This window comes from Copadichromis virginalis, linkage group LG16 (genome assembly GCF_057382275.1).
Source record: "Copadichromis virginalis isolate Kocher_CV1m ecotype Utaka linkage group LG16, C_Virginalis_male_GT1.1, whole genome shotgun sequence".
Taxonomy (NCBI): domain Eukaryota; kingdom Metazoa; phylum Chordata; class Actinopteri; order Cichliformes; family Cichlidae; genus Copadichromis; species Copadichromis virginalis.
In genome coordinates, this window is record NC_140633.1 from 17,038,322 (window position 1) to 17,063,304 (window position 24,983).

At 40.0% G+C, this 24,983-nt stretch overlaps 1 protein-coding gene across 10 annotated transcripts in view; it reads right to left on the reverse strand.

The window, feature by feature from the left end:
- usp9 (ubiquitin specific peptidase 9) overlaps window positions 1-24,983 on the reverse strand; it is a 36,545-nt gene that overhangs the window by 7,524 nt on the left and 4,038 nt on the right. For 6 of the 10 annotated variants that reach the window (XR_014915818.1, XM_085435626.1, XM_085435627.1 and 3 more), the window contains exons 2-38: window positions 24,510-24,778; window positions 21,177-21,322; window positions 20,745-20,824; window positions 19,132-19,244; window positions 17,875-18,093; window positions 16,634-16,749; window positions 16,276-16,527; window positions 16,046-16,181; window positions 15,799-15,951; window positions 13,818-13,922; window positions 13,466-13,672; window positions 13,233-13,369; window positions 12,232-12,270; window positions 10,676-10,809; window positions 10,491-10,581; window positions 10,178-10,291; window positions 9,840-10,068; window positions 9,362-9,457; window positions 9,008-9,219; window positions 8,552-8,792; window positions 8,280-8,429; window positions 7,964-8,084; window positions 7,706-7,836; window positions 6,911-7,189; window positions 6,671-6,796; window positions 6,208-6,345; window positions 5,862-6,028; window positions 5,653-5,761; window positions 5,415-5,561; window positions 5,133-5,279; window positions 4,796-5,003; window positions 4,480-4,700; window positions 3,986-4,173; window positions 3,301-3,474; window positions 3,071-3,212; window positions 1,396-2,152; window positions 66-189 (exon numbers count right to left, since the gene is read on the reverse strand). Coding sequence is in view for 9 of the 10 variants with exons in the window: in XM_085435626.1 (XP_085291752.1) it covers window positions 66-189; window positions 1,396-2,152; window positions 3,071-3,212; window positions 3,301-3,474; window positions 3,986-4,173; window positions 4,480-4,700; window positions 4,796-5,003; window positions 5,133-5,279; window positions 5,415-5,561; window positions 5,653-5,761; window positions 5,862-6,028; window positions 6,208-6,345; window positions 6,671-6,796; window positions 6,911-7,189; window positions 7,706-7,836; window positions 7,964-8,084; window positions 8,280-8,429; window positions 8,552-8,792; window positions 9,008-9,219; window positions 9,362-9,457; window positions 9,840-10,068; window positions 10,178-10,291; window positions 10,491-10,581; window positions 10,676-10,809; window positions 12,232-12,270; window positions 13,233-13,369; window positions 13,466-13,672; window positions 13,818-13,922; window positions 15,799-15,951; window positions 16,046-16,181; window positions 16,276-16,527; window positions 16,634-16,749; window positions 17,875-18,093; window positions 19,132-19,244; window positions 20,745-20,824; window positions 21,177-21,322; window positions 24,510-24,611 (6,251 nt within the window). In the remaining variant the exon portion in view is untranslated. The remainder of the gene's footprint in view (window positions 1-65; window positions 190-1,395; window positions 2,153-3,070; window positions 3,213-3,300; window positions 3,475-3,985; window positions 4,174-4,479; window positions 4,701-4,795; window positions 5,004-5,132; window positions 5,280-5,414; window positions 5,562-5,652; window positions 5,762-5,861; window positions 6,029-6,207; window positions 6,346-6,670; window positions 6,797-6,910; window positions 7,190-7,705; window positions 7,837-7,963; window positions 8,085-8,279; window positions 8,430-8,551; window positions 8,793-9,007; window positions 9,220-9,361; window positions 9,458-9,839; window positions 10,069-10,177; window positions 10,292-10,490; window positions 10,582-10,675; window positions 10,810-12,231; window positions 12,271-13,232; window positions 13,370-13,465; window positions 13,673-13,817; window positions 13,923-15,798; window positions 15,952-16,045; window positions 16,182-16,275; window positions 16,528-16,633; window positions 16,750-17,874; window positions 18,094-19,131; window positions 19,245-20,744; window positions 20,825-21,176; window positions 21,323-24,509; window positions 24,779-24,983) is intronic. The other 4 variants (XM_085435633.1, XM_085435632.1, XM_085435629.1 and 1 more) reach the window with 3 other exon arrangements.

Consider the following 24,983-nt stretch of genomic DNA (forward strand, 5'->3'; position numbering starts at 1 on the left):
TGTGTAAACAAGGGCAGGAACACTTGAGGGGGAAAAAAAAGGAAAAAAGAAACAGCAAGGCTCACCAGTCACTGGCAGGACCCCGTACTACTTTCTTGGTGTGAAAACCTGTGCTGAAGAGAAACCTAGCAGCCAGCTGAGCACTTATCATAGCAATCTCCTCTGCCTCTGGCAAAAGGTGGTCTTGTCCTAAAAGAAAGAGTAGCGGTTACCAAAACAAAGAAAATATTCCATGTAACTGCAGCTAATTCTTCAATGCTTAAACATGCAACTAAGGCTTCACGCAACTACTTCTCCTTAAAGTAACTACTGCACATCAACAGAGCTGGCTAAGAAACACACAAAGGAAGTGAAATATGCAACTCCACTGGAGTGTGTAAATAGCAAACAGACATTTCCTTTGTTTGGAGTTAGATGAAACATGAAATGCACATAATGAAACAGCAGATGGGAAGTTGTCGGCTCACAAAATGAGGCAGCAGCTTAAAGGCTCAGAGCAAGCTCAGATAAAATGTGAAACTACCTAAACTGACACTGTTTTCTTATTTTCTTATGATCAGAACAAATTCTGTGTTTTTGGGGTTATGGCATCACTGGGCTCTGGTTCAAATAATAATGCATCAGAGCTTTGTAATGCCTAACACAGAGGTAGTGCAGTATTAAGCAGTCTGTGCTGACCTACTAAACATCAATTTTTTTTTTCCCCTCCATGAGAATTTTATTTATAACATTGAGTTGAGTGAGATATAATATATACATATAATTTTTTTTTAGGCATAGATTAGTGATACAAATATTTTTGGCAGCAGCTGTATCTTTAAGAGAGAAGCTTTGAAACCCACAGATCAGATACAATGAGGAATTAATCAAAAAGATCAAAGTAGGTTTCAGGGGGAATTTAAGAGCACGGCCATTACTGGAGGAACAACACAATCTGTGCATCAGTAATGAAATATATGCTATTATTTTTCATACAACCTGTCAACATGAGTGGATGGTTGGACTGTCTTATCTGAGTATTGTTTATTTTATTCTCGCTGGTATCATTTTATCGATTGCCTGTTTTCATTGCCATCTTGTTCAGGTCTCCCTCTCTTAAGAGGCTTTCCAGATTACATGGACCTTACCTTGATTAATAAAATGATCAAACACAGCTATATTAGCTGGTGTTTGCAACCTTGATTTACCAGCATTACATCTGGCAGCAGATGGCTTTGTAAACATCTGCTACAGTTAATGTTTCCAGTATTGGAACCATGTCTCAAAAGGTCTGAGCAAACATAAAGCAAAAAGAAACTAGCACTAAACTAAACTCTAGCTAAAAAGAGTCATTCGTTTTTTCGGATCCAAAGAGTTAGCTCTGAATTTACCCGCACACACAAAACTGATGCATACCTGGAGGAGGGTTTAAATAGACACTGTTACAGGTCAGAAGTTTCTTAATGAACTGGAAATATTCCAGGCTGTATTGCATTCGGTTGTGCATGAATTGGACGTTCTGTTTGCGGACGCTGCACTCGATAACACCAGGCATCTTGACCTGATGCGGCTTAGTGGAGGAGATATTCAAGTCCGAGATGTATTTGACAAGCTCGCTGTCCTTGTCCATTGAGTCCATACGTTCGTAGAACAGGATGTAGGCATTCCACCAGCGTTTCTGCCTCCTGTACGACATCCTTTTCATCATATGATCAAAAACCTCGCCCATGTATTCCCCTCCAAAGCACTGGTTCTTCATTTCCTCCTCATCGTCCATCTTGCACTCAGTCACATCACCATCATCAAATTTATACCAGCGGTTCTTCTCACCATCACCCCCATTCCTCTGGATTATATACGAATAGTAGTGTCCGCCACTGGCCTGGCCTGAGTGGACCAGCACTCCCACCAGGCGATACTTGGAGCTGCCTGGTGGCGTCGGTTCAGAGGGCTCATTCTGTTGGATAACCTGGTTTTCCGGATTTACGTCGTCGCCTTCTAGCTTGGCCACACCTGCTACCGTGTACGGCTCCATGTCGAGCTCCCTAGGGAACTCAAAATAGTCATTAAACTTGATGGCACACTCCCTCTCCCAGTCGTAGTCGAAGCGCTTCAGCTGGATAGCGAGGACAGGAGGCAGCTTCTTGATCAGCAGACGTTTCACTGTGTCCACCTGACAGGGAGAACAAGCATCACAGATTATCTACGGCTCCTTTAAAGCAAAAAGCATAAAAACAGGTGAGGAAAAGGGAACTGGTGAGAAGTTAAACAGAGGACAACAAAGTTTGTTTAGATTCAGTGTGAAAATGATGGTAAAAGTTGGCGTGAATTTCCCATGAGCAGTTACAAGTAGAGGTGGGAATCACCATACATCCCACGATATGATATTATCACAATATTTAACTCACGATACTATCACAATATTTAACTCACAATATGATATTATCACAATATTTAACTCACGATACGATATTATTGCAATTTTTTAAAATATTTTGCGATATTCAGATTCTGTACATAAAGGTAAACGTTTTCAATATTCATTTTATCTAATATCAAAGTCTCACACTCAGTCTTTCTCTCATTTCAGTCAGTTTTATTGTTGACAAACTGAACGGTTTGTATTACAGTCTAGTCCAACTTAACTGAATGCAACCATCTGGTACAATTATAGCTATTCTGAACTATGCAATATGAAAACTATGCAGCCCCTTCAGCAACTGAAGAATTTGAAAGTAAATTAAAACAAAATATAATTTTACATTAAATAAAAAAAGTTTTAAACTTAATTAAAATAAAACATGTCTTAAATTAAAATAAGTACACTGTCATGTTTATTGCTGCCAAAAAAAAAGTTAAACACATTTGGACAGTGTCAGGATTCTTGCTTAGAAAAAGGATTAACATGCTCTGAAGTCAGAGCAGTTCCAGTCCACAAAAACCTTTTTTGTAACAAGATATCGATTTCTGCTGTCCCTGTATCGATACATTATTAGCAAACAAAATATCACGATACTACACAGTATCGATTTTTCCCCCCACCCCTAGTTACAAGCATCACATACTAAACAGAAGGACACCAACTTCTCACCTTTTTGTTACACTTCTCACAGTGGTAGGCGTTTGCTCCTTCCAGCAGATCTCCTTTTACATACTGCTCCATTGAGTCCAACAGGTTCTGATGGTTTCTGATGTCTACATTGAGTGTTGTGAACGACTCTTCACACTCATATCTGACAACACATTTTTTGTGGGTTAAGTATACAGTGTCTTAAACTGCTGCCCATATTCAGTCACCAAACACAAAGTATGTGTACTTACCTGTGTGGGCATCCTTGACAGATTTTCTGGTCAGCAAAAGATCCTCCCAGCACCTTACTGAGCATGGCAGGGTGGCCCAGTGCTTTTAAAGCCTCGTCTAAACTGTCCACCAAAGAGTTGAAAAACTCCAGTGCATCATGCTGTTCCCTCAAGTTAACTGGCTCACCCCATAACCTAAAACAGGAAGACACGGATACATTATGGTTGCTACGTTGGTCGCCTTGCTAGCAAACATTGACACCACCACAGCTCTGAAAGCATTTATAGCAGTGCTGAGGGCACAGGCACTCAGATACAACATCAACTTCGACGCTGGTGTAGGAGTAAAAGACGTTGAAGCTGGAAGCAAAGAAATCAACAAGTTTCTTTTTCCCCCCTTTCGACATCTTTTTCTTTTCAGAATAACTGTATAATCTGAGACACACTAAGCTTCTATATTGATGTGGCATTGACATTGTGGTAAAAACGGACATGATCATAGACTGCGTCTTCAACTCAACCGCTGTGGTACCCACGGCTGGCTGAAAACAACACAAAAATGCCGCCTGTGGCAGGAGATCTGACATAACTTCTGGAATCCCCCATTCGCAAGGACGAGAACATTTGGTATAAGAGCCCGCTAGACTTCAGGAACAGGTAACTAGGCAAACTGCTGATGCTCAAAACAAATGAGTCTTTGCAATACCTGAACTGTTTCCAGAATCCCCTAGGGACGTAGTACTGCAGTCTGGATGCAGCCAGGTGGCCAAAGATGACCTGCAGGTGACGCAGGACCCCGATGTTGTACTCTTTCCTGTCTTCTGACTTACTGGAAGGTTTGTCATCAAACTGGTGATGATAGCTGAACACCTCATCACGAGGATCTACATTGCTCTGTGGAAACAAAATATGCAGGTGAAATATTGATATCCACATGTGTCATTAAATCTAAAATTGTTTATCGTTTTTAACTGCTGCTGTTTAGTTGGGAAAACAAATCATAGCAGCTAAATGACAACTGGGAGGGAAAGTCACTGTGTGAAGTGATTTGCTATTTGGTCTTGTAATTATGCTGCCCTCAGCTCCAAGCTCTACCTACATGACCTCCATGCTTATAGTTGGCCAGTCTGTCAGTCACTGGATGCTGATAAAGGATGAAAACTGGGACTAAATCTCTTGCAACACAAACTCTCACTGTACCTCATTCTCCTGCTTCTCATCCCCCGACATGTCATCATCCACATCGGTCCCCGTGCCCTCAATGGCAAGGATGCCATTGCGGATAGGAGGGATCATGTATAGCTGCTGAATGACAGAGTTCATGTAACAAGTGGCCCCAGCGTTCTTCAGACCTACAAATCCTTTGTTGGGCCGTGGCCCCACTGGAGGCAAGTACTCCCACTCTGTCAGCGTCTCACAACCTAGATGGAGAACAAAGTAAAAACACCCTCATGTATACTGTAATTTACAAGCTGCTTGGGCGGCGTCATCTCTAAAGCCAAAGCAATCTCCATACCTAAATAGTACATGTCAGTCAGAGTGTCAACTATCTGTTTCAAGTTGCGGACACAGCCAACAGCCAGCGCCACGAGGAGCTCAAAACCAGCATTGATGGAAGCAGGAGTGCTGCACACTGGGATGGCCTGCTCTGTGGGGAACTCGCCAGTCTTCATGTACTGCAGGTAAACATTAGATGCTGGGAAGATGAAGTCATCAATCAGCTCCTAAATCAAGCAGGAAAAAAAGGAGAAGAAGAAGATATGGTTTCTTAGTGATGTTATGTGAAACAAGAAAAATACAGGATGGACATATTCTCATTATAGTAGCACTGTTTTCATGAATGTGTGTTTCACCTTAATGAGGTTTGCTCCTCCCTTCTCGCAGCCGATGTAATACTTCTTCTCTGGGGTTTGGAAGGCAAGCAGCTCTTTGGTGACTCCAAGGTGGCCCTCCAAGATCGTCTCCTCCACTCCAGTTTCCCCTGTCCTCTTCACTTCGTCCTGGCAAATGAAAACATACAGTACAGCCTCACTTCTGCCTTAAATAACTAGTTGAACAACAGCATATATTATGATTCCTTACACATTTTGCACAGCTAAAACAAATCATTAACAATGATTAAAAGGCTCTTTTACCCGTATTCGTTTCAGCCAGTCGATCTCATTGTTGAGCAGCACCTCAGCGTTTGGCAGGTTGATGTTGCTATTGTAGGCATAGTTTAATAAGTGTCTGAGCAACGTGAAGTAGTCCCCAGCATGCTTGGCTCGCTCTTTGGCCGTACTCTAGAAACAGACATGGATTAAGTTAGGATTCTGTTGTGTGGACTGCAGTGATGTTATGGTATTAAAATACAAAAGAAATATAGCCACTCACCCCTAGTACAGTAAAGAGGAGGGTGATAAAAAAGAGAAGGGGTCGATGGCCCATACAGCACCTAGTTGCCATAAGGAAGAACTGCTCCTGGGCCATTTGCCGCACCGATCTGTTGAAAACAGATTTCAAAATCAGCATCATGTCTCCCCCACCCAAAGCTTAAATCTCATGCCTCAGAAGGTGGCTAGAATGCAAACTGGTATCCTTACTTGCTGTGGCAGTGTAGCAGCAAGTCTATGATGAAGGTCTGCCACGCCTTCTCTTTACTGAGTGTGTCCAGAGCTGTGGGCATGAGGGCAAAACACAGTGTCATCACCTCCAGGGCCTCACAGCACACCTGCTCATCCTCTCCATCTGGTTCCTTTGCTGCATTCGTCTACAAAAACAAAGACAGATAAAGGTCACCAGGCTGATCAAAACCTCATATAGATTTAGACTTTTGCTGATCAAGCTTTAGCATTCTTTCCTCATACATCAAACACCTGATGGCAGACAGTTTAAAGTGCTGCTGGAACACAGTCAACAAAACACATCAGCATTCAGAGTCATTTTTACCTTCTCATAGATTTTGCTGATTTCCTCATTGGAACTGAAAACAAGCTGCACTGTACCACAGCCTGATGCCCACACAATTTTCTGTATAGCACGGATCACACAAATGTCCGGGATGTACTTCGATGCCTGGAAGAAATTCTAGTGAAAAAAACAGTTCCAGAAAATCTACTGTTACAGACATAATAGCTCAAATGGGTCTACTCATCCAGTGTTTGCTTGAATATATTTTATGCTTTTCATATCAACATATAATAATTATAACTATATATCAACCTACTTATGTCAGCCCTTAATCGCAGCCCTTTTAATGCTTATAAACACATTTGCCTTTATCATAAAAAATAATTATTTATTTTATTTATTTATTTTTTTTTAAAGGTAAGATACCGTGACCTCCCTAAAAAACCAAACAAAAAACAATTTAAAGAAATTAGTTCCTTTAACTTATCTCACTAAAATTTACCTCATCAGAAATCTGCTGGGCCAAGCGAATGGCTACATTTCGTAGCATGCATTCTGAGGCAGGGTTGGGGATGTTTTGCAGGGCACTCTGGAGGACCAGTGCCTGGTCATGAGTAGCCTGATTTATCTGCAGAGAGGTGTTGAGAAAGAAGCAGGCACGTAAGAGTATGGCAAGCATATGTGCTAGTGTCAAACAAGTAATACAGGTTTGTCTATGTGTGCATCATGAGTGTGACCTAACCGGAGAGACAGGAATATTTCCCTCTGCATTAGGCTGGCAGGCCTCAGCAACAGCCTTCACGTGTCCAAAGCCTACTGCAGTCAGGAGGAGCTTGGCGATCTTGAGCGCATTGAGGTAAGCTCCACGCCGTGTCTCCATGTCAGCAGATGGGAGGAAGTTGTTTCTGGTGAGCATGCTTAAAACCAGGGGCAGACCACCGCTTTTCAAGAAATTATACTGGAAGTCGCTGGCATCCTCGCCCAGAGTGGCACTGGCTGGCATCAGCAAAGCATACACAACCTGGAACGCACACAAGAAAAAAATCAATCTTACATTTTTCTAGCACGCCCCACATCCAAGAATCAAACAGGTTCAAAAGCCACACCCCACAGCCTTTGTCAATTGTTGGGACTGAAAGTTTAATCTGGATGAAACAACCAGCATGGCAGCTTCAGCAAACTCATTTTTAAAAACACATTCTCAGCAAAAATCATATTCATCCAATGTATGTTTATTTCATTTTTCTCCCTTGCTTGTCAACTCCCCATAGGCAGTGACTGCATGCCCTATTAGTGGAGGAAAAAAAGTTCTTTAAAAACATAATGAGGGCTGGGAAAAAAAAAAACCCCTAACAAAACTCACTCCTGTGTAATATTCCTATTAAATACAGATTACACTATAAAATTACAGGTGCCATTGGGGTTGTTCCACTGCTGGTCAATGTACAGCAGCATACATTATGCAAATCTGATAATGAAGGGTATATAGATAAAAGGGAACACAATGTATAACAAGGCAGGGCACAGTGACACTCACCTCAATGAGGTAGAGCACTTGTGAGGGTGAGGGGCCAAAGAAGCGTGAGTCCAGAGAAGGACTCAGGCTGTTCTCACCAAGCTTGGCATGGTCCAGACAAACAGCTCTCAGATTCTCCACTGTAGTGTTATCTAAGGACAAAGAAACCGCACAAACAAGACCACTTAAAATAACACCGTCTGTGTGCATTAGCATAGGAGTACATTATCACCAAGCAACCTAGGTGTGTAATATTGTGAGCACAGGTGTGTGTAATACCTGGGGGCATGAGTTTCATGAGATCTCGAGCTCCATCTCTAAGCAGGGGCATGTTAAGGTTACACCCCAGGTCGGCCACTTGCCACAGGAAGGAAATGTAGCGCAGATGCAGCGACATAATCTAAAAGAGAGCAGAGGGTGTTACAGTACGTCTGCTTACATACTGAGCAGCACATAATTGCATTACTGCATCATATTTAGAAGGGTCTGATTAACTATCAACTAGCACTTGTTAGTGCTGTACAAGTATATGGAATATATATGGAACATGGAAACTGCATGTGCAGCTTATGCAGAATCTATTCACTTTACTTACCACACCCGGAAGACAGCTCTCCACCTCAGGGTTGGGGCCATCACTGTAGTGGTTACCGTGGTTACCAGGAGAGCCAGTGGATGAGTCAGATGAGCTGTCTGGACTCGAGGGCATATTGGCACTCACCTGGGTCAGCTTGGCTGTGATAAGCTGTATAAAAACAGTTACCGTGCAAGGAAACATTTTTATATTAGTACAAAAAAAATAATCACAGTACAGCAGCTTCATCAGAGTGATTCTTTTGTCAGTCCAACAGAATATCACTCTCTTACCGTTTTGTCCTTCAAATTGAGCTGTCCAATCAGCTTCCTGTCGTCAGCTGGATCAACAACCTCTCCACCAATAAAGAGCTCGATCTTGGTATGGGCAGCATTTGCTTTTATCCTGTTTAGAATACCACGCCGAACCGAGCCAATTGTGTCATTTGTGTGTGACCAGATATCCAAATCATCCACCTGTCGACCTTGGTTGGGGAAACGTACAATCAATGTGATATGCTTCCCACGGAAAGCTCTGCAAGAAGAAAAGAGTAAAGAGGTTCAAATAACTGAAATATAGTAAAAGTAATGTCAACACCTTACTTATCTCATGAAGAGAAATGTTGCAAAATGTTTGTGCTGTAGTTTTGTTTTCATGTCTCATGTTTTTATTTGTCAATCGGATGACATTCGACAAATGAGATATGGGCATTTATGATAACTGAATCAATGATGTAATTGCGACAGTACCTTGACATGGGCAGTATAGTCCTCTCTTCATGATAGTCACTGTCACACTCATTGATGTACTCCTTAAGCACAGTGAGAACTCGTACCATGCGGATGGCCTCCTGACGGGCACAGTTAATGCTGTCTTTATCTCCATCTAACACACAAAGGGTGTCGTAGGATGCCTTCAGGCGGTCAAAACATGACTGGATGAAGTCTTCGTGAATTTCAACCTAAAAGGGGAGACAAGAAAAAAAATGGTCAAAGACTTCGATATTACTAATGTATATAGTACATTTGTTAACTGACACATGCGAACTAACAATTTGGAACAGCAGATGAAACAGTTTCTCTAACTGAGAGAAGTCACAGTACCTGGTTAACTTGTAGTTTTGGTCCCAGATTGGTATAGATTTCTTTCAGCAGGTCTATGGCTCGGTTTGCAATGTCGTCACTTCCTTGAATCACCACCTGGGAGAAAACAGAAGAGCTGCAAGTCAGTCTTTAATACATTCATGTGTGTGGATGTCTGAGATAAGTGCACAGCAGCCTCATCTTTAAAGGCCATGTGAAAACATTAACAACCCAAACATCAGGTAGTTGTGTGAAGCTTCAAAGCTGCAGAGCATGCACAGTAAATCTTTATTAAAGCACCTAAACAGAGAATTTGTAAGTTAGACATCTTAGCTCTGGGGCACTAAAGTGGCAAGAAAGGTGAAAAAAAAAGAGAACGTGATTACAATCTTCAAGGTACAATTTTTTTTCTCCTAAATCAAATTCTCATGACCTTAAAAAATAAATGTTAAAGAAAAATAAAATGTTCATGTGTGCCTGTTGCAACTTCTCTTCTCACCCTCCAGAGATAGTCCAAGCCTATTAGTTCCAGGTCATCCATCATGTAGGCCCTGCGCTTTGCTACCAATTTCCCCTCCCTGCAGTTGACAGCCTTGAAGAACCTCTCAAAGCACTTCATCCCATTCTCTGTCAGCAGAGAGGGATCCAACTGCAAAACATTGTTCTCAAAGAAGTCCTTATTGATGTCTGGGTCCAGATCTGGCTCGTCACCCATCAGTTTGGAGTACCTATTAAGTGATGGGAAAGAAACACATCGTTCAGAAAGCATACTTTGTGATTATCAAATTTCAATTAAGAAACTAATTATGCCATAGGCAAGGAGAAATAGAGCCATACCATTTAAAGCAAGCCTCACGGTCACAGAGAAACACTGCGTTCTCAGCCAGACACTTCCAGATCTGCTTGGCCTGCGGGGCGCACAGCCACAGCTGGCCATCTTTTAGCAGAAACCTGGTACATACAAATTTAAATTTAAATGGACCCTGGTGGCCAGAAGGTCAGAGTGATGTTGACGCAATATGTGGACTTGTATCATATTTGCACATTTTTACACAGGATCCTACCTTGTTTCTTTCTTTTTCCCTCCAAGGAGTACTACTTTACTACTACATTTTATATATTTAACTATGCAATGCCCAATGTAATGTACCTCAGGAAGTTGAGCCTTTCCTGGACTTCCTGGACATGGCTATAGCGGCTTCCTGGTCTAACTGTCTGTGGGTCGAACTCTGCTTGTTCCTCTGAAAAAGAGACATGTTGAGTCACACAGCAGGTTGTACACAATTCAACTGACACAACTAATATAGAGGACCATATCTGGTCTGACCAAAGTACCTTTAGACAACTGCCTCATGGTCTCCATGTAGGCTGAGAGGTTCTCAGCCACAAGCGTCACCAGTGCGTGGTTATGCTGCAGCTGGTTGATCAGGTCATGGCGGTAAAAAACATGGGGACTTCTCTGAGTTTGACTGAAGAGAGAACAGCAGGATGATTGGTGGATATAGGCGGTTTTAAAGCAGTGAGTAAAAACACAAGACTGTTGACCAGCCTGAAATTGAATCTACATACTTTTCGTGATACAACTGTGATTGAGAAAACATAGCAAGACTGATTTCTCATATGTCTGTATTAGGGGCATAAATAAAGCAGCTTTTATTGCATCTCTGTGTGTATGTATGCTATAGAATAACCAGCAAAGAAAGTCATATCAATAAAGGCCATTTCATGCCTTATTTCCACAAGAATGTTTTGGTCTGAAAATGAATAAGCCTGCAAACCTGTACTTTTGAGAGCCAGTATAAACCATAAAGAGTCCTGCGAGAATCAGCAGATACTTAAAAATCATTTTAATATTTTTTCTTTTCCCCCATCCCATTATACTCATCAGCTATATTGTCTTATAAGAACAACTTAAAAAAAAAAAACAGTACAGTGATGACACCAATTATCAATTTGAATTCATAAAAAAATATAACATTTAAAAAATATATATAACACTAAAAAAAGGGGGAAAAAAACATGTTAACATAAATGAGACATGTGGATCCAAGGCATGAAATACCCCTGATATTTTTGCATTGAATGATTTGAGCTGAAAGGCATCAGGAAGAGCTGGGCTCCATCTCAAAGGACCTTTCATTGAGCTGTGCAACTCACTACTAGATTAAATGCTGTGTATGCACCATGGCTCCCACCAAGAAACTCCCACCAAGCGTCTCTAGAGAAATTAAACACACTAGAGTTTATCCAGTGATGGCTGTTCTTCACCTATTAAATAACTACATTTTACATCATTGAGTAACCGCTTTGAAAGAATCAACCACACCCTGAATGTATTAATGTCACCATAAATACCGAGATTACCCTGATTCTGTTCAAATCTGAGAGCACAACATTAGTTACTCATGTAAGCAGTCCACAGACCTGTCACACTTAAGTTGTTAGAAGCCTCATGTGACTTCAAAACAAAAATCCTTACTAAAGACAGTCATCAATTACAATTATGAAACAAACTGATGCAACTTTGGTATATAAGCTATAATTCTCTGTAGGACTCATTTTTGCTCTTAAGGGGAATTGCTCCTATATACAACCTGACAGCTAAGCAAACACTTGCCACCTGGGTCACCAAGGTTTCAAACAACACAACATTAATGATAAAAGTTAATGCAATTTAGAGCTGTCCTAATCTTGCCTGACCTACACATGCACAAACTTTAAGGAATTTGAATAAGCAGTAAGTCATTTGAGATGAAACCCATGAAGGAATTGCTTAAGCGTATTCACGGCAGGGATTTTGCATTTTTTATACATTTTAATATGTCAAAGAGAAAGTTAGACTTGACGTAACACAGAAATAGGAAGAGCCCTGGAATTAGCATTAAACTTACCCCGCTAAGCTCGTTTGTATGTAAATTGGCATTTTCTTTCTGAAAAACAACAGGCATGTGTGCTACATATTTTCTACAGTTACTATTAAAGAAAAACACTACTCCAAGTCTAAACAATTTAATGTTGCACAATCAAACTTAAAATTATTTATTATAGTAACTTTAAATCAATGCTACTCTGGGGCCTGAAGACCCTGAGTTGCTAGAGTACACAGCTTAAAAAAAAAAAAGAAAAGAAAAGAAAAAAGAAAAAAGAAAGGGGGGGGGGCTGCACGATAACCTGATTCACTCGCAGAACAAGCTTTAATGTATGCTTGACTTACACTTTGGGAAAAAGCCAAGTGTTAATAATTAAATTGATAATGGCTGAATTCCATTAAGGTATATTTGTGATCTGTAAAGTTGCTCAGATGAACTTAATTAACTAATATTATTTACTGGACAGAACTAGTATCGTGTCTATAAAGTATTGTGTATTTTGACTGGCATGATGCGATCTTATGTAAAAGCTTTTGGTCCGAATTAAAGCGGAAAGTGCAGCTTTTCAGCTCTTTCCAGTGTATTCAAAACAAAACAATGCTCACCAACCCATGCTGCTTGACTGATTTACTGAGAGATATTGAACAAATAAGGAAGAAAAAAAAAAAGGTTGTCCAGCTTTGTTGGTTAGTGCTGATGGATAATTAGTGCACTGGAATGAGTTGCAGACAAAAAATGTTATCTTACAGCGGTGTAATAAAATGTAAACTGCAATGCCATTAATTTTCTGAAATGCAAAATTGACACGCCTCAGCCATTGGGATAAATGCTCAGCTCAAACACAGAAAATTATGTTTTCTTTATGAGTGTTCAGGCATTCTGTGCAAAATAAATATAAATAATTCATTATAAAGCATTAAAAGTACAGTAAATGATACCTTTAAAAAAAAAAAATAATTGCCAGTATTAGAACTGTGCTTTTTGTGCATTTATGTAGGAATATATTTCCACCATGACCTTACCTGAGGTTTTGAGGAGCTTCTCCAAAGAGGCTACAGATTTCTCTGATTTGCTTAAGGGCAGGGATCACCCATTTGTCATTGGTTCGTAGCTCCTCTATGAAGCGATCTATCCATTGAATCTTCTGGGTGTCTCTGTCCTGTGAATGAAAATTAAACATCATCAGTATAGAGTTAAGAAAGACCAGCCTATTATTTTCATATTTTTGGAGTCAAACATAAACCGCAGCATGTACCTGTGAGCAACTATAGTCCAATATCTTGATGTGAGCACTGAGAGCCTGGTCCATGATGTCTACAGGCACATCATCGCTGTGTGCTAGGTTCCACAGCAAGTTAAGGACCTTGTGGGCCATCACACCATCCTTATCATCCTCAGCCAAGCGGCGAATAAGTTCCAACAGTTTTTCACGCTGCTTCTTGCTGGCATTGGTCCAGCTTGCCTATAGAAGTTGGGGGGGGGGGGTTACAGTAGTATCAGTGGAACAATTACACTGCAGCACGATTCAGCTGAAAGCAAATGAAAAATATACATTGTGGACAAAAATCCTTTATCGCCTGTAACTACTGAGGACAAGTCTTACTCACCTTGAAACAGTCAAAAAGGTGATCCAGCTGCTCAGGCGAGAAGTCCCACGCCAGCTTAGCCAACAGGTCGTGGACATTTTTAACGATGGCCTCGTGTTTACCAGCCTGCAGACATACACAGAACAGTTCAGCTGTCAGGGTCACAATATTTATATTCTACCAGAAACTTTGTGATAAAGGGTTTACTCTGGCTATTATAAAGACACTACAAAAAGTATATTCTAATTTGCTTGTTTAAATGAGAGAAAATTCCCTATTAACAGTGGATCATTTTAAGTCAATTTACTAGAATGTTGAAAGTGCGTGAAGTCTGGTCCAGAGAAGTTTACTTTCCAAATCACGTCCTTTTCTTGGTGATGACAGTGTTCTACATGCTTCAGGCTCCACCCCAGCTCAGCCCTGACTCACCTTCCATCTCATACTTTCTATCTAACCTTTTTGCTAAGAATAAAAGGATGTCTGTATTTTGCCAGCTTAAAAAAAATATCATGCAGTCCAACCTTCATGTCTGTCCTTGACTATGTGCATACATTTTAGTGTCCTGCTGCAAAACAAAACTACATCAGTATCTACCATAGAATACAACACTTCAAAAGTTATGAAAAACTTTAAACTTATGTATTGAAAAGGTTGGATTCAATTGCTTTTAGCCAATAAGTAGTGGTGCTTTGTACATGTCATCCATTTATAAGAGACTATTACTGCTCCCAATCCTCCTCATATTTCTCATCTCTTTAAATTTTCTAACTACAATTCAAAACCCAGTAAAAACATAACCTTCAATATTCCCCAATGCAAGCAGCAAACTTGGCATGTCAAGTACATACGCACTCTTCAACTAGAATAAAGTCGAACCTGTCCTTAAATTAAAGTTGTGATCATTGCTAACAGGTTTAATTATCCTTGCAATTGTTTTTAATGATTCGTTGATTATTGTTCTGTTCTGTCAGCTGATTGTATTCTTTTGAATCTTTGCCAGCTCTTTCTTGTAAGACAGATTTGAAAGATGACGTATACATTCTCAGCGATTTATAGGTGTGAGCACTGCAGAAATCTAGAGCTGTGTGCCATGATCACACCATGGAGGCACAGTTTGTACAGATACTGCACAAACAGGGTTGAGGTTAGAAAAAAAACAAATCTATAAAACATACCTGGGCAAGGACATCTTTTTATTTATTTATTATTTGTTCCGAACTACTGACAAGAATGTGGCAATCTTTAAAATCTTAAAATTGTAAAACATAGTCCAATAAAGCTGGCGCCAGTGCAAAACAATTATAATCTTCAGGATTCTTAGAAACCACAAGTAAAATCTCTCTCTAAAAAAGAAAAAGACAAAACAAAACCACACATTTAAAAGGTGCTTTCACGCTGCAATCTGAAAGCCATCGTTTTTAATGACTTGTACTGTGCAATGGCAGTCTGTCGCCATGCAGAGCAAAGCCCAAACATAGACCTCAGGAGCTCTTGTGAAGAATGAAGTTGCCTTTGCTACAGCAAATACAAAAGTGAGGAAAATTTGATATTGTGCGTTGGTGCATGTATGCTTGTACCATTGTACTGCATTTACTGCATTCTTTTCTTGGAAAGAGCTGCACCAGGTATGCATTTTAACAGTGACATAGCTTGCTGCATATCCGCAATAAGGGTTAATAGTTTAGATGACTGACATCTTGCACAAGTTTTTGAAAGTGCCCATTTTGCTCCTTTGGCCACAGGTCCCTGAAACAGTGCACTGAACGCAAACGTCAAGCACAGTGCGTACCACGTCCTGGATCAAAGCCCCATAAAACATGTTTTGTAATCTTGCAACAATGCCGTACTGTGCTGTATTGCTGCATCTGTTCAACCATCTGCAAGGTTTTATCTAACTTTGATTTTTGCCTCCGTATGAAAATAAGAGTAGTTGATAAAACCACGAGTAAGGGCTCTTAGGCTATAATTTTTTATTTTTTTTAAATGATCAATTGCAGAGTACCTGTGCAGCCCAGATGTTGTCCAGATCCTGCATGGTAAGAGCTTTCTCTTTGATAACAAAGCGAAGGATCTTCTCCAGTTTCTCGACATACTGTGGTTGATGCAAACTGTCCCTCAGCACAATGGACAGGATGTGGTTCTGTTGGATCCATTCCTGAAGCACCATAATGAGATGTGTAAAGGAGAAATGAATTTCACAGACATTAAAATCCCTGATGTAAAACACAAATGTTAAGAGCTGAGCGTACCGCCATACGCTCTGCAGTCAGCCATTCCTCCTCCTCAGGGTTATGCCGATGAGTGTAGTAGGACACACTGGAGATGACCTTGTTAACTTCATTTAGTGCATTCATTTTGCCATTAAAAGAAGAAATTTGCAATAACCTGGTGGTAAAAAACAAAAATAAAATGTTTAAAACCTGATCAAACTTAAAGTTAAACAAAATCTTTATCAGAGAAGACTGAATTTGATATTTACCTAAGAATCATTTTTAACCTAAAAATCTCTAAATTCTTCACGGTCTCCTCCTGCCCTGGTACACGAGAAGCCAGATTCTTCAGAGACTTGATTATCATGGACAGTGCGTCATTTTTGGCTTCATTCTTGGCCTCTTTCTTTAGCTCCTCATCTGTGAGATTCTCTAGAAACTGGGGAACCATCTCGATGACTGGAAGGAAGTACTTCTTTACTGTGTGCAATGTGAGAAACTCATAACACTGGCCAAAAGGCCTGTAAAACAGAAAGTAGAAACAGAAAGTCAGTTCCAGAAACAAGACCATTGCACCAAAAGCACTTTGCAACGTGGTGTAAAACCTTGTGCTGTGTCAGCACTTACTTGATAAGTGCAGCGATGATCTGGACATTCAGTGCTTGGCCGCTCATGAAGCGATCGTGCAAAATTTGAAACCCGTTTAACGTGCCAAATTTGTTTATTAAGTCCACCAACCAACCCTGTGATCAGAATAAACAAGGGACAAAAACAAACTGTATAAGCACCCTTTAATGTGAAGTCAGGTTGGTTACACAGGCTAAACTATCATCAGCTTCCATTCAGAGACTTTAGGTTGAAACTACAACAGAAATTGTTTTCTCTGTGTAAATGAACAACTTCTCAAACTAAATTCCTATTGGCAAGCTTGAAGAAACATATCTATTCTTTGGTTTTCTATATTTATTCTCAGTTGAGATGCATGGCTTGTGAAAGAGGCACACTGCTAAGGAGAACAAGCTTCAAACTTCAACTCTTATTTTAATGTAGCTGGTCTTCCTTTGGTCTTCCACTGCCTCTGTCAGTGCCCCCCAGGGTGGCTGTGGCTACAATGTAGCTTGCCATCACCAGTGTGTGAATGTGTGTGTGAATGGGTGGATGACTGGATATGTAAAACGCTTTGGGGTCCTTAGGGACTAGTAAAGCGCTATATAAATACAGGCCATTTACCATTTACCATTTCCTTTAGCTAAAAATTAACTTTAAATTTGGCACTGCTGTTAAATATTTAGTAATGAGTAATTTGATTTAAATTTCCTAAAAATAATAGTAATAATAATCTCTGATGTAACAGCACAGTAAAACACTAAGTAGTCCTGGGCCCCCTGCCAATAGACAGCCAGACAGGCAAGCAATACTGCAGTACTGCTTCTACTGACCCTGTGCCCACACTGCATTCATCACTCCTTTACTGTACAATTCTTATTCTCTGGTGTATCCACCTTCCCTTTTATACAATCTGCTTTCTGACATAAGCATTAAATGTCTTAGGGACAGTGAAGTCCATGTTATTTTTTATCAGGCAGCTCCAGAGAGGGATTCTTTATTTCAAAAGGGTCTTCAGGGCGAGACTAAAATGTCACTTGATGGAGTTTGTCTTGAGGAAGAAAGACGAGCTAACCCTCCTCAAAAGAAAGAAAACTCAAAGCTCATCTTCTGCATGACATATCTTGACAATTTTCCATACACCTAAGGATTTGTTATACAATACAAAACGCATGACTGGATCAGTCTGGATCACTTAATGCGAATCAGATTATAAACTAGTCATTTTACAGTTTTTATGGTCAACTGTTGTACTGAGTCACCTTGGGAGATCGAGGGTCTGGTGGTCGAGCGTAGAGTTCATCATCAGCCAGCTGTGCTCCAGCAGGGACGGTCTCAGAGGGCCGTGTGCCATTGTAGATGTGGAACTTGCAGTGAGGGTTGGTGGCCATGGCCAACAGCTCCAGTAGAGGAAACCAGTCCTGAGAGAGCTTGGCCACACATAGCTCCACCAACCGGTGTGTGTTATTTATGATACACCTCTGTGGAATAAAACCCGAGTTTAAAAGAAAGAAAGGCAGGATCACAAGAACAATATCAAGAACTGGAAAAAGCCCAGCCTCGACGCTGCTGTGATTAACTTCTGGTCAGCCTTACAACACACATTTTACTATTCATGGTTTCTCCCCAGTAACCCTGAAGTCTGACAGGCTTAACTCTTCAGCTCCCAAGCTAGAGAAAAATTGCACATTTCACTCATTACACCCACATTTTGTTGCCTTTAATGAGGATTCCACATTGTCAACAAAAGAAATTACACTTCCACACAAACAAAGGAAGAGCACTCCTGCTAGTCACGCCATTGGTCAAATTCCAGCAACCAGGCTGTTCTGCATGGCTCCTGGCTAGTTCACATGTCTGTAGAAACCAGATATGAGCAATCAATACAGGACTGACTCATCACAGCATTCCCAGCAAGCTTTTAGACTTTACAAGTCTCTGACTGCTTCATCTTCTCAGTGTCTCATTTTAAAAGGAGCTGCAGGTGACAAGCATGATGATGTATAATATACTGAAAAAGATTAGATTTTAAAAAAAGAATCCACAGTGAGGAAGAGAAACAAAAACCCCTTTTCCGCCTTTAAATCCTCACACATCTGTCTTACTGGTTTATTTCAAGTACGTTCCACAGATCAATTTCAAGAACAAGAGCTTAAGAAAAAAAGAAAAAAGATCACTGATCACTGCTGGAAATGCCTCTTTCTATTAAATCTACAAAAACTACATAACAACTCACTTTGCAGACCAACCTAAGATCTGAACAATGGATGTATCTAATGAGATAAAGGCAAAGAATGAAGAAACAGGTTTTACAGACCGCCATCCCTCATCAGGACAATCTGGACCTTTAAATCAAATTTTAGAAAAGCATCTAACATACAAGAACGATTTTGTATCTCATAAAAATGTGAATTTGCTTTTAAATATACTATATAGGTTCTTTATTGTGATTATTTGAAAGCATGGTCATCTTAAAAAAAATCAAACCAAACTGTAAGGCAGAAGCAAAAAAAACTCACATGGATTTCAAACTTCCAACCACTGACTGCCTCGTCTGTGAGGATTTTTGTGAAGGAAATAGTCAAGCCATCTCGGAAAAACCTCTGACATGCTTCACACTTCACATCCAGTCCTGCAAGAAAAGTCACCCATTAGATAATAATAATAATAATAATAATAATAATAGCAAGGTAAAGGAGATGAAAAATAAGAATGAGAGGCACAACAACAACAACAAAGCATTCATATAGTGAAAAACATATTTGAGTTGACTATCTTCTGATTGGGTGCCTCTAATAAACAGAACGTTTGGAGAGTCAAGGATTTCCTTTCTTTCTGACATTATCCAGGGCAAACAGTAGAAAAAGAAAAACACTTGGAAAAAGTGTTTAGAGGAGTCTGAAGCCTAAGAATAATAAACTTGTTCAGTTAACATAAACATAAAATAAGAACCTAACTAAGGACCCGTGTCCATATGCAGTTTTATGTGCTGTCAGCACATCTTTTCTATAGAAATCCTATGAAGCTGAGCACTGATACCACTCATAGTCCTCAGAGGAAAAAATGCCCTCAGGCACACAGCAGTTTTCCGCTGCGCTTTACAGGCCTCTCAGCTGAACACAGGTCAGTTTTGGGAATACTCCTGCTCTCATCAATGTCACTTCTCTCAGAGACCAATCAGAAGGGGCATAACTTACAGTAGCAACACTAAAAATAATGACAGAGGAGAAAACTTTAAAGAAGACGGTTTTGTAACCTAGCAACAACAAGCACCTGAGAGAAGCCTCTGCTAAGGAGGTCATGGGCACTTCCAGTACAAAAAATGTCTCTGTATACAACTCGCTCTTTTTGATTCCTCACTGACTTTGGTGGATTTCATCAAAAGAGACAACTGCCCTATATGCACGAGATTAATATCATCACTGATGCAATTTAAAAGTTAAGTCCTTTTGGTATACTTCATATAAGAAATACAAAACATATGTTAACAACATATTTTGATTGCATAACTGTAAATCTTGGATCAATTTAAAGAACATTTAAAAGGTAATTGTTAGCAATGTTATAGGCAGCACAGAGCTGAACACCTACACTGCAATAGCAAGGCCAGTTCTTCACTGTTCTCTTTACATAATTATGTCAATATTGCAGATTAAGTAAAAAGTAAAGGTTATGTGTATTTAACAAAAAGTACAAAACCAAGTACCAAATGGGAAAATGTTTGAGTTTAGTGCTAATCTTTTTAATCAATTAATCAATATGATGAAGTTCTAAAAAAGTTACAAAAACACTTGCATCTGAAATTTACAACTACACATGAAGATTTTGTAATATTCCATTTTATGTCTTTGTAAATTATTTAAGTATTTTTACACATCCAGGAACTCTTGATGTGCAAAGCACGCAAGGAAAATTAAGTAAAACAGGCAAAAGAAATCACTGACTATTTTATATTCTACTGAGTGTTTCATTATTTAACAAGCTCAAAGGAAAGAGATTTCCTACATCTGTTAGATGTTTCACATTATATTATATTGACAAAAAACTAGCCAGTGAAAGCCATAAGCACAGACTGCAGGATGTCAGTGCCACAAAGCTCCTCTATGAAAAAGAACATTCTGTGCACTCCCACCTTTTTTACTCAGGTCTATAGCAGCTTCCAAGAGGACTTCTAACTCTCCTTTTGGCAAAACTGGAACAACCCAACGAGGCCTAGGAGAACAGAAAGACATGAATCGCCAGAAAAAAAGAGGAAAAGGATACTGTGCAATATTTGTAATATTCACCTGTGTAAAATGCATAAATATTACATTGATATTGTCTACCTGCACCCCAAAGAGCTATATTTACTTTGCTGTTAGGCAACTCTGCTGTGAGAGTGTGAATGGTGTGATGTGTTCAGACTGAACACGAAGCAAACTTTAAATGGACTCCGCAGAGTATGCCAGGAGACATGGGTCCTCCCATCCCCCCAATTTAAAAAATGTTTTTAACCAAGTTATGTATGCTTACAAAACAATTTGAGTTTACTCTCTGTCATAGCTGAGATTTAAATGTGACCTACCTGTTGATCATGTCATCGAGCTTGGCTAGGTCAGTGTGAGGAAAAGCTGGCTCTTCCTCTTCCAGCTGAGGGGGACCATCCCCCTGGCCCTGCTCATCTGGTGGGCTCACTGGAGAGTTCTCATTAGATGAGTTAGGAGATGACGTCTAGAAAAAATGCAGACCATCAAAATCAGATCTCATGTAATAATCTTTCTGGATTTCAGGTCTATGCTGCTATGAAAGGAAAAAAATGCAATGGCAGACCAAGTATCAAAAGCAAATGTAGCTTAAAATCCAAACTAAAAACCTAATGATATATATGTGGTTAATTACGAATGCAGAAACAAATTGAAAAAAAATGCACTCACACATTAACAATTCCTAGCTTCTACAAATCCAAATAAATTCACCAATTCCAAAAAAGTGCACCAAACAATAAGTTGATGTAAAGAAAATGCCTGAACCAGCTTACAAACACACGACAGCACGGCCCTCGATGTGCAGTATGCCTCATTTCAAAAGACCTGCACCTGGGCAGCATTTTGGAAAACAATGGCTTTATTCCAGCACACTCACTCCTTTGTTTTTACTAAAACATCTAACTAGTGTTAGTGGCCAACTAATTATATTTTCATTTTTCCTCAGTTTATTTAAACTTTAATACCCTAACCTTTAAAAGCAGCATTGTCTAACAATTTCACTGTTCTCATCTTTTCTGACAATTACCTCCATTAAATCCAGTTCACTTAACAGTCAGTTATCTTTCATTTTTTTAGCTCAGTGGGCAAAAGACATAAGTCATAAAATATCACCCCTATCTTTTTTTTCTTCTTTTTTTAAACACATCCACATGCCTTTGATTAAAAAAAAAAAAAAAAAAAAAAAAAAAACCTCTCTCCTTATGACCAATTTCACAGAGTGTCTGCTAACATCACCCAGGAACCACTAGCTAACCAGTGAAGGAATAATGCTTTTTTTCCTTTGTAACTTGGGATTACCACTGACTGACTGATTTCTAGGCCTGTATGACTGGGGCTTTAGCAATCAATTTTACAGTGACTGCCTACAACCACTTCCCGACCGGTCACACAGCACACTCCCCCCCCCCTAATGAGCAACGGTTGACAGAGGCCACCAACTGGTCTCTAGGCATGCTTAACTCAAGCCTTAGCTTGTATAGCTGAAGGTCACACTATCACTCAGGATCATTTACTTTTTCAGGCAAGTGTAAATCTGTTTTGTTTTTTTGTATTTTTTGACTGGGTTGAGGTTTAGAGCTTAATTTTCAACCACAAAAAGCAAGTAAAGAGGGAATTTACCAAAATATAGAAACAAATCACTGAATGTGTTACGTCTCACAAAGGAAGCTCATTTATTGCATAGCTTACTTAGTCACATTTATAACTTTATCAAAAAATAAAAACCCACAAAATGGTAGATTTACACATCACCTGTGAGGTACTGCTAGAAAGCATAACAATGGGCGGGAATGTGTCAACCAGGTACATTCAAGAACCAAAAGCAAGGCTGGAGATGCACCAGAAGACCTGCTCAAAACAGGGGCTTTTTGTTTCTGCTTTTAGAAAAGGAAATATGTTCTGCTCTAATGCTGGTTGTACCGCTACTGATATCACATTAGTGTGTGTCTCAGAGTTTCATCACTGATGAGGTGAAACAGGTGCAGGTTGTTCCTTTACAGACACAGTGGCCAAGTCAAGACAATATGTTAGTTCAGGCTAAAGCCGTTGGACAAGAAGTCCCACATTTTGTTTAAAAATCTGTCCTAACAACAAAAACACTTACAGCTAACTTAAAACAAATAAACTAAAGATACAAAAACCAGTGTGTTAGGGACTGAATGATTTACCTTATGTGATGATAAATATTTAAGAGAATTTTCCCACAAGCCAAAACAGCCATTTTATTCGTTTTGGACTGTGGTTTGATAACACAAGTTTTTTTGTTTGTTTTAAGATATATTCTGTGTACTCCTGGCAGCAGAATACAGCCGCTATAAACCTACATAAAAGCCAACTTTCAACTTCTGTAATCTGCATGGCTTTTACATAGTCAACAAAATATCAACAAGTGGAATATGTTCAGAGAGGCTTATGGCAAAGCCTAACAATGTCATGACAAAGATGCTTGTTAGTAGATATGGGCTAGCACAGCCATGATCCTACACTAAACAAACAACTAGGGTCAGCTTTGGAGAGGCTGCATAAGGATCTCCCAGTAGGGGTGCAATTAAAAGAAACTGCACTACATACAGTTTCCAAGAGAACTGACTGAAACAAAAGCTTTCAACCGACAAACAGATTTTAAACTGTTTGGCTTGATGAGATAGTGTCAATAGGCAATAAATACTGAAGTTTGCATGCATTGTCATGAGAGAAGATTGGATTCCCAAAAATAAGGTAGGACTGAAAAAAAACATCAACCTTTCACATGTAAAGGGATTTTTTTCCTCCAAATTAGGTCCTATAGTTACCAAACAGCTAGGACAGGATCTGCTAGTTTGTGACCACCTGCTCCTATTATAGACATTTTCTAACTTCCTGCTTACGCTAGTTTTGGTGAAAAGCTTGATTTAAAACAAAAGAAAAAAGAAAGGTCATTCAAGTGATCATAACTCTGATACTTTAAATATGAAGTATTACTCATTTCACCATACAGGAAATATAATAAGAGTTGACATGGGTCACGTATAAATGTGTTAGTATGTGGGTGAATCTTAGGGCTACACTGGAAGTAAGAGTATTTGAGAAATACAATCAAAAATGTACATCGATGAATATGCATTTAACCACTTTATTTTTTCTTTCATCTTTTGAGTGCGCATCAACAGTGGTGGTGGTGTGAGCAGCTGTGTATAAGAGTAAAGGAGGGATACTCAACGTGGAAAGAGATGCATAACTGAGAAATATAAAATGTGGGGGTGTGTGGTGAAGGCTCCTTCTGCTTGGCTGACCTACATAGGCAGCTTGCCTCTCACGTCTCACCACAGCTCATCTCTAACCAACACAGGCCTGCACACGCACAAAGACACGCACACACACACCCTTTATCCATCACTCAGGAGGCTCTGTTCATTGATGCTTCGCCTTCTCTCCCTTTCTCCCTCCTTTTCCGCCCCCACCTCCCCTCTCTCTTCATCTCCCTGGGCATCTGTGTGTGGTTAGGTACGAGCAATATCAGCAAAAGAAAAAGAAAAAAAACTGTGCTGTGTTGACTGAAAAAAGCAAAACAAAACAAAAACAAATATCTTTTTTCATTCCTATAACCGTTTTTGGGTTTTTTTCTTTTCTTCATTTCACCTATCTAAAACGAGTGTTAGAAAGATGATGCTGACCTGGTTTTGTGGCAGTGGGGGTTGGCTCTGAGCATCAGGAGCCTGGCCCTGGCCCTGACTGTCATTGCCCCCCACCGGAGAGCCACGCGTGGTGGCCGTCATGCTCGCCACGGGGCAGATCTTGGCAATCTTGGCCTCTTAGGGAGCGCTGGCCAGGAGGGAAATCACAGCCACCTCAGCTGTAGAGCAGAGGGAAGAGAGCCGGAACACACGAGAGAGGGACACAAGCACCTGGAGATCTGGGTGTGCTGCTGAGACCATTGCATAACCTGGAGCAGAGAAGAGGGGGCAAAGGTCAGAATTATCAGCTGACTGCTTAACATGTAAAAGCTGAATGGGTTAGGAGACTTTGTAATATCTAAAATACATGTTTAAATCTAAAATAAAATAAACTGAACTGAGCTGTGCCTGTCAGCTCAGTTCAGCTTGTATCACTCAGTTTTTCAGTGACTGCCTACATGTTCTTTTCTCTTT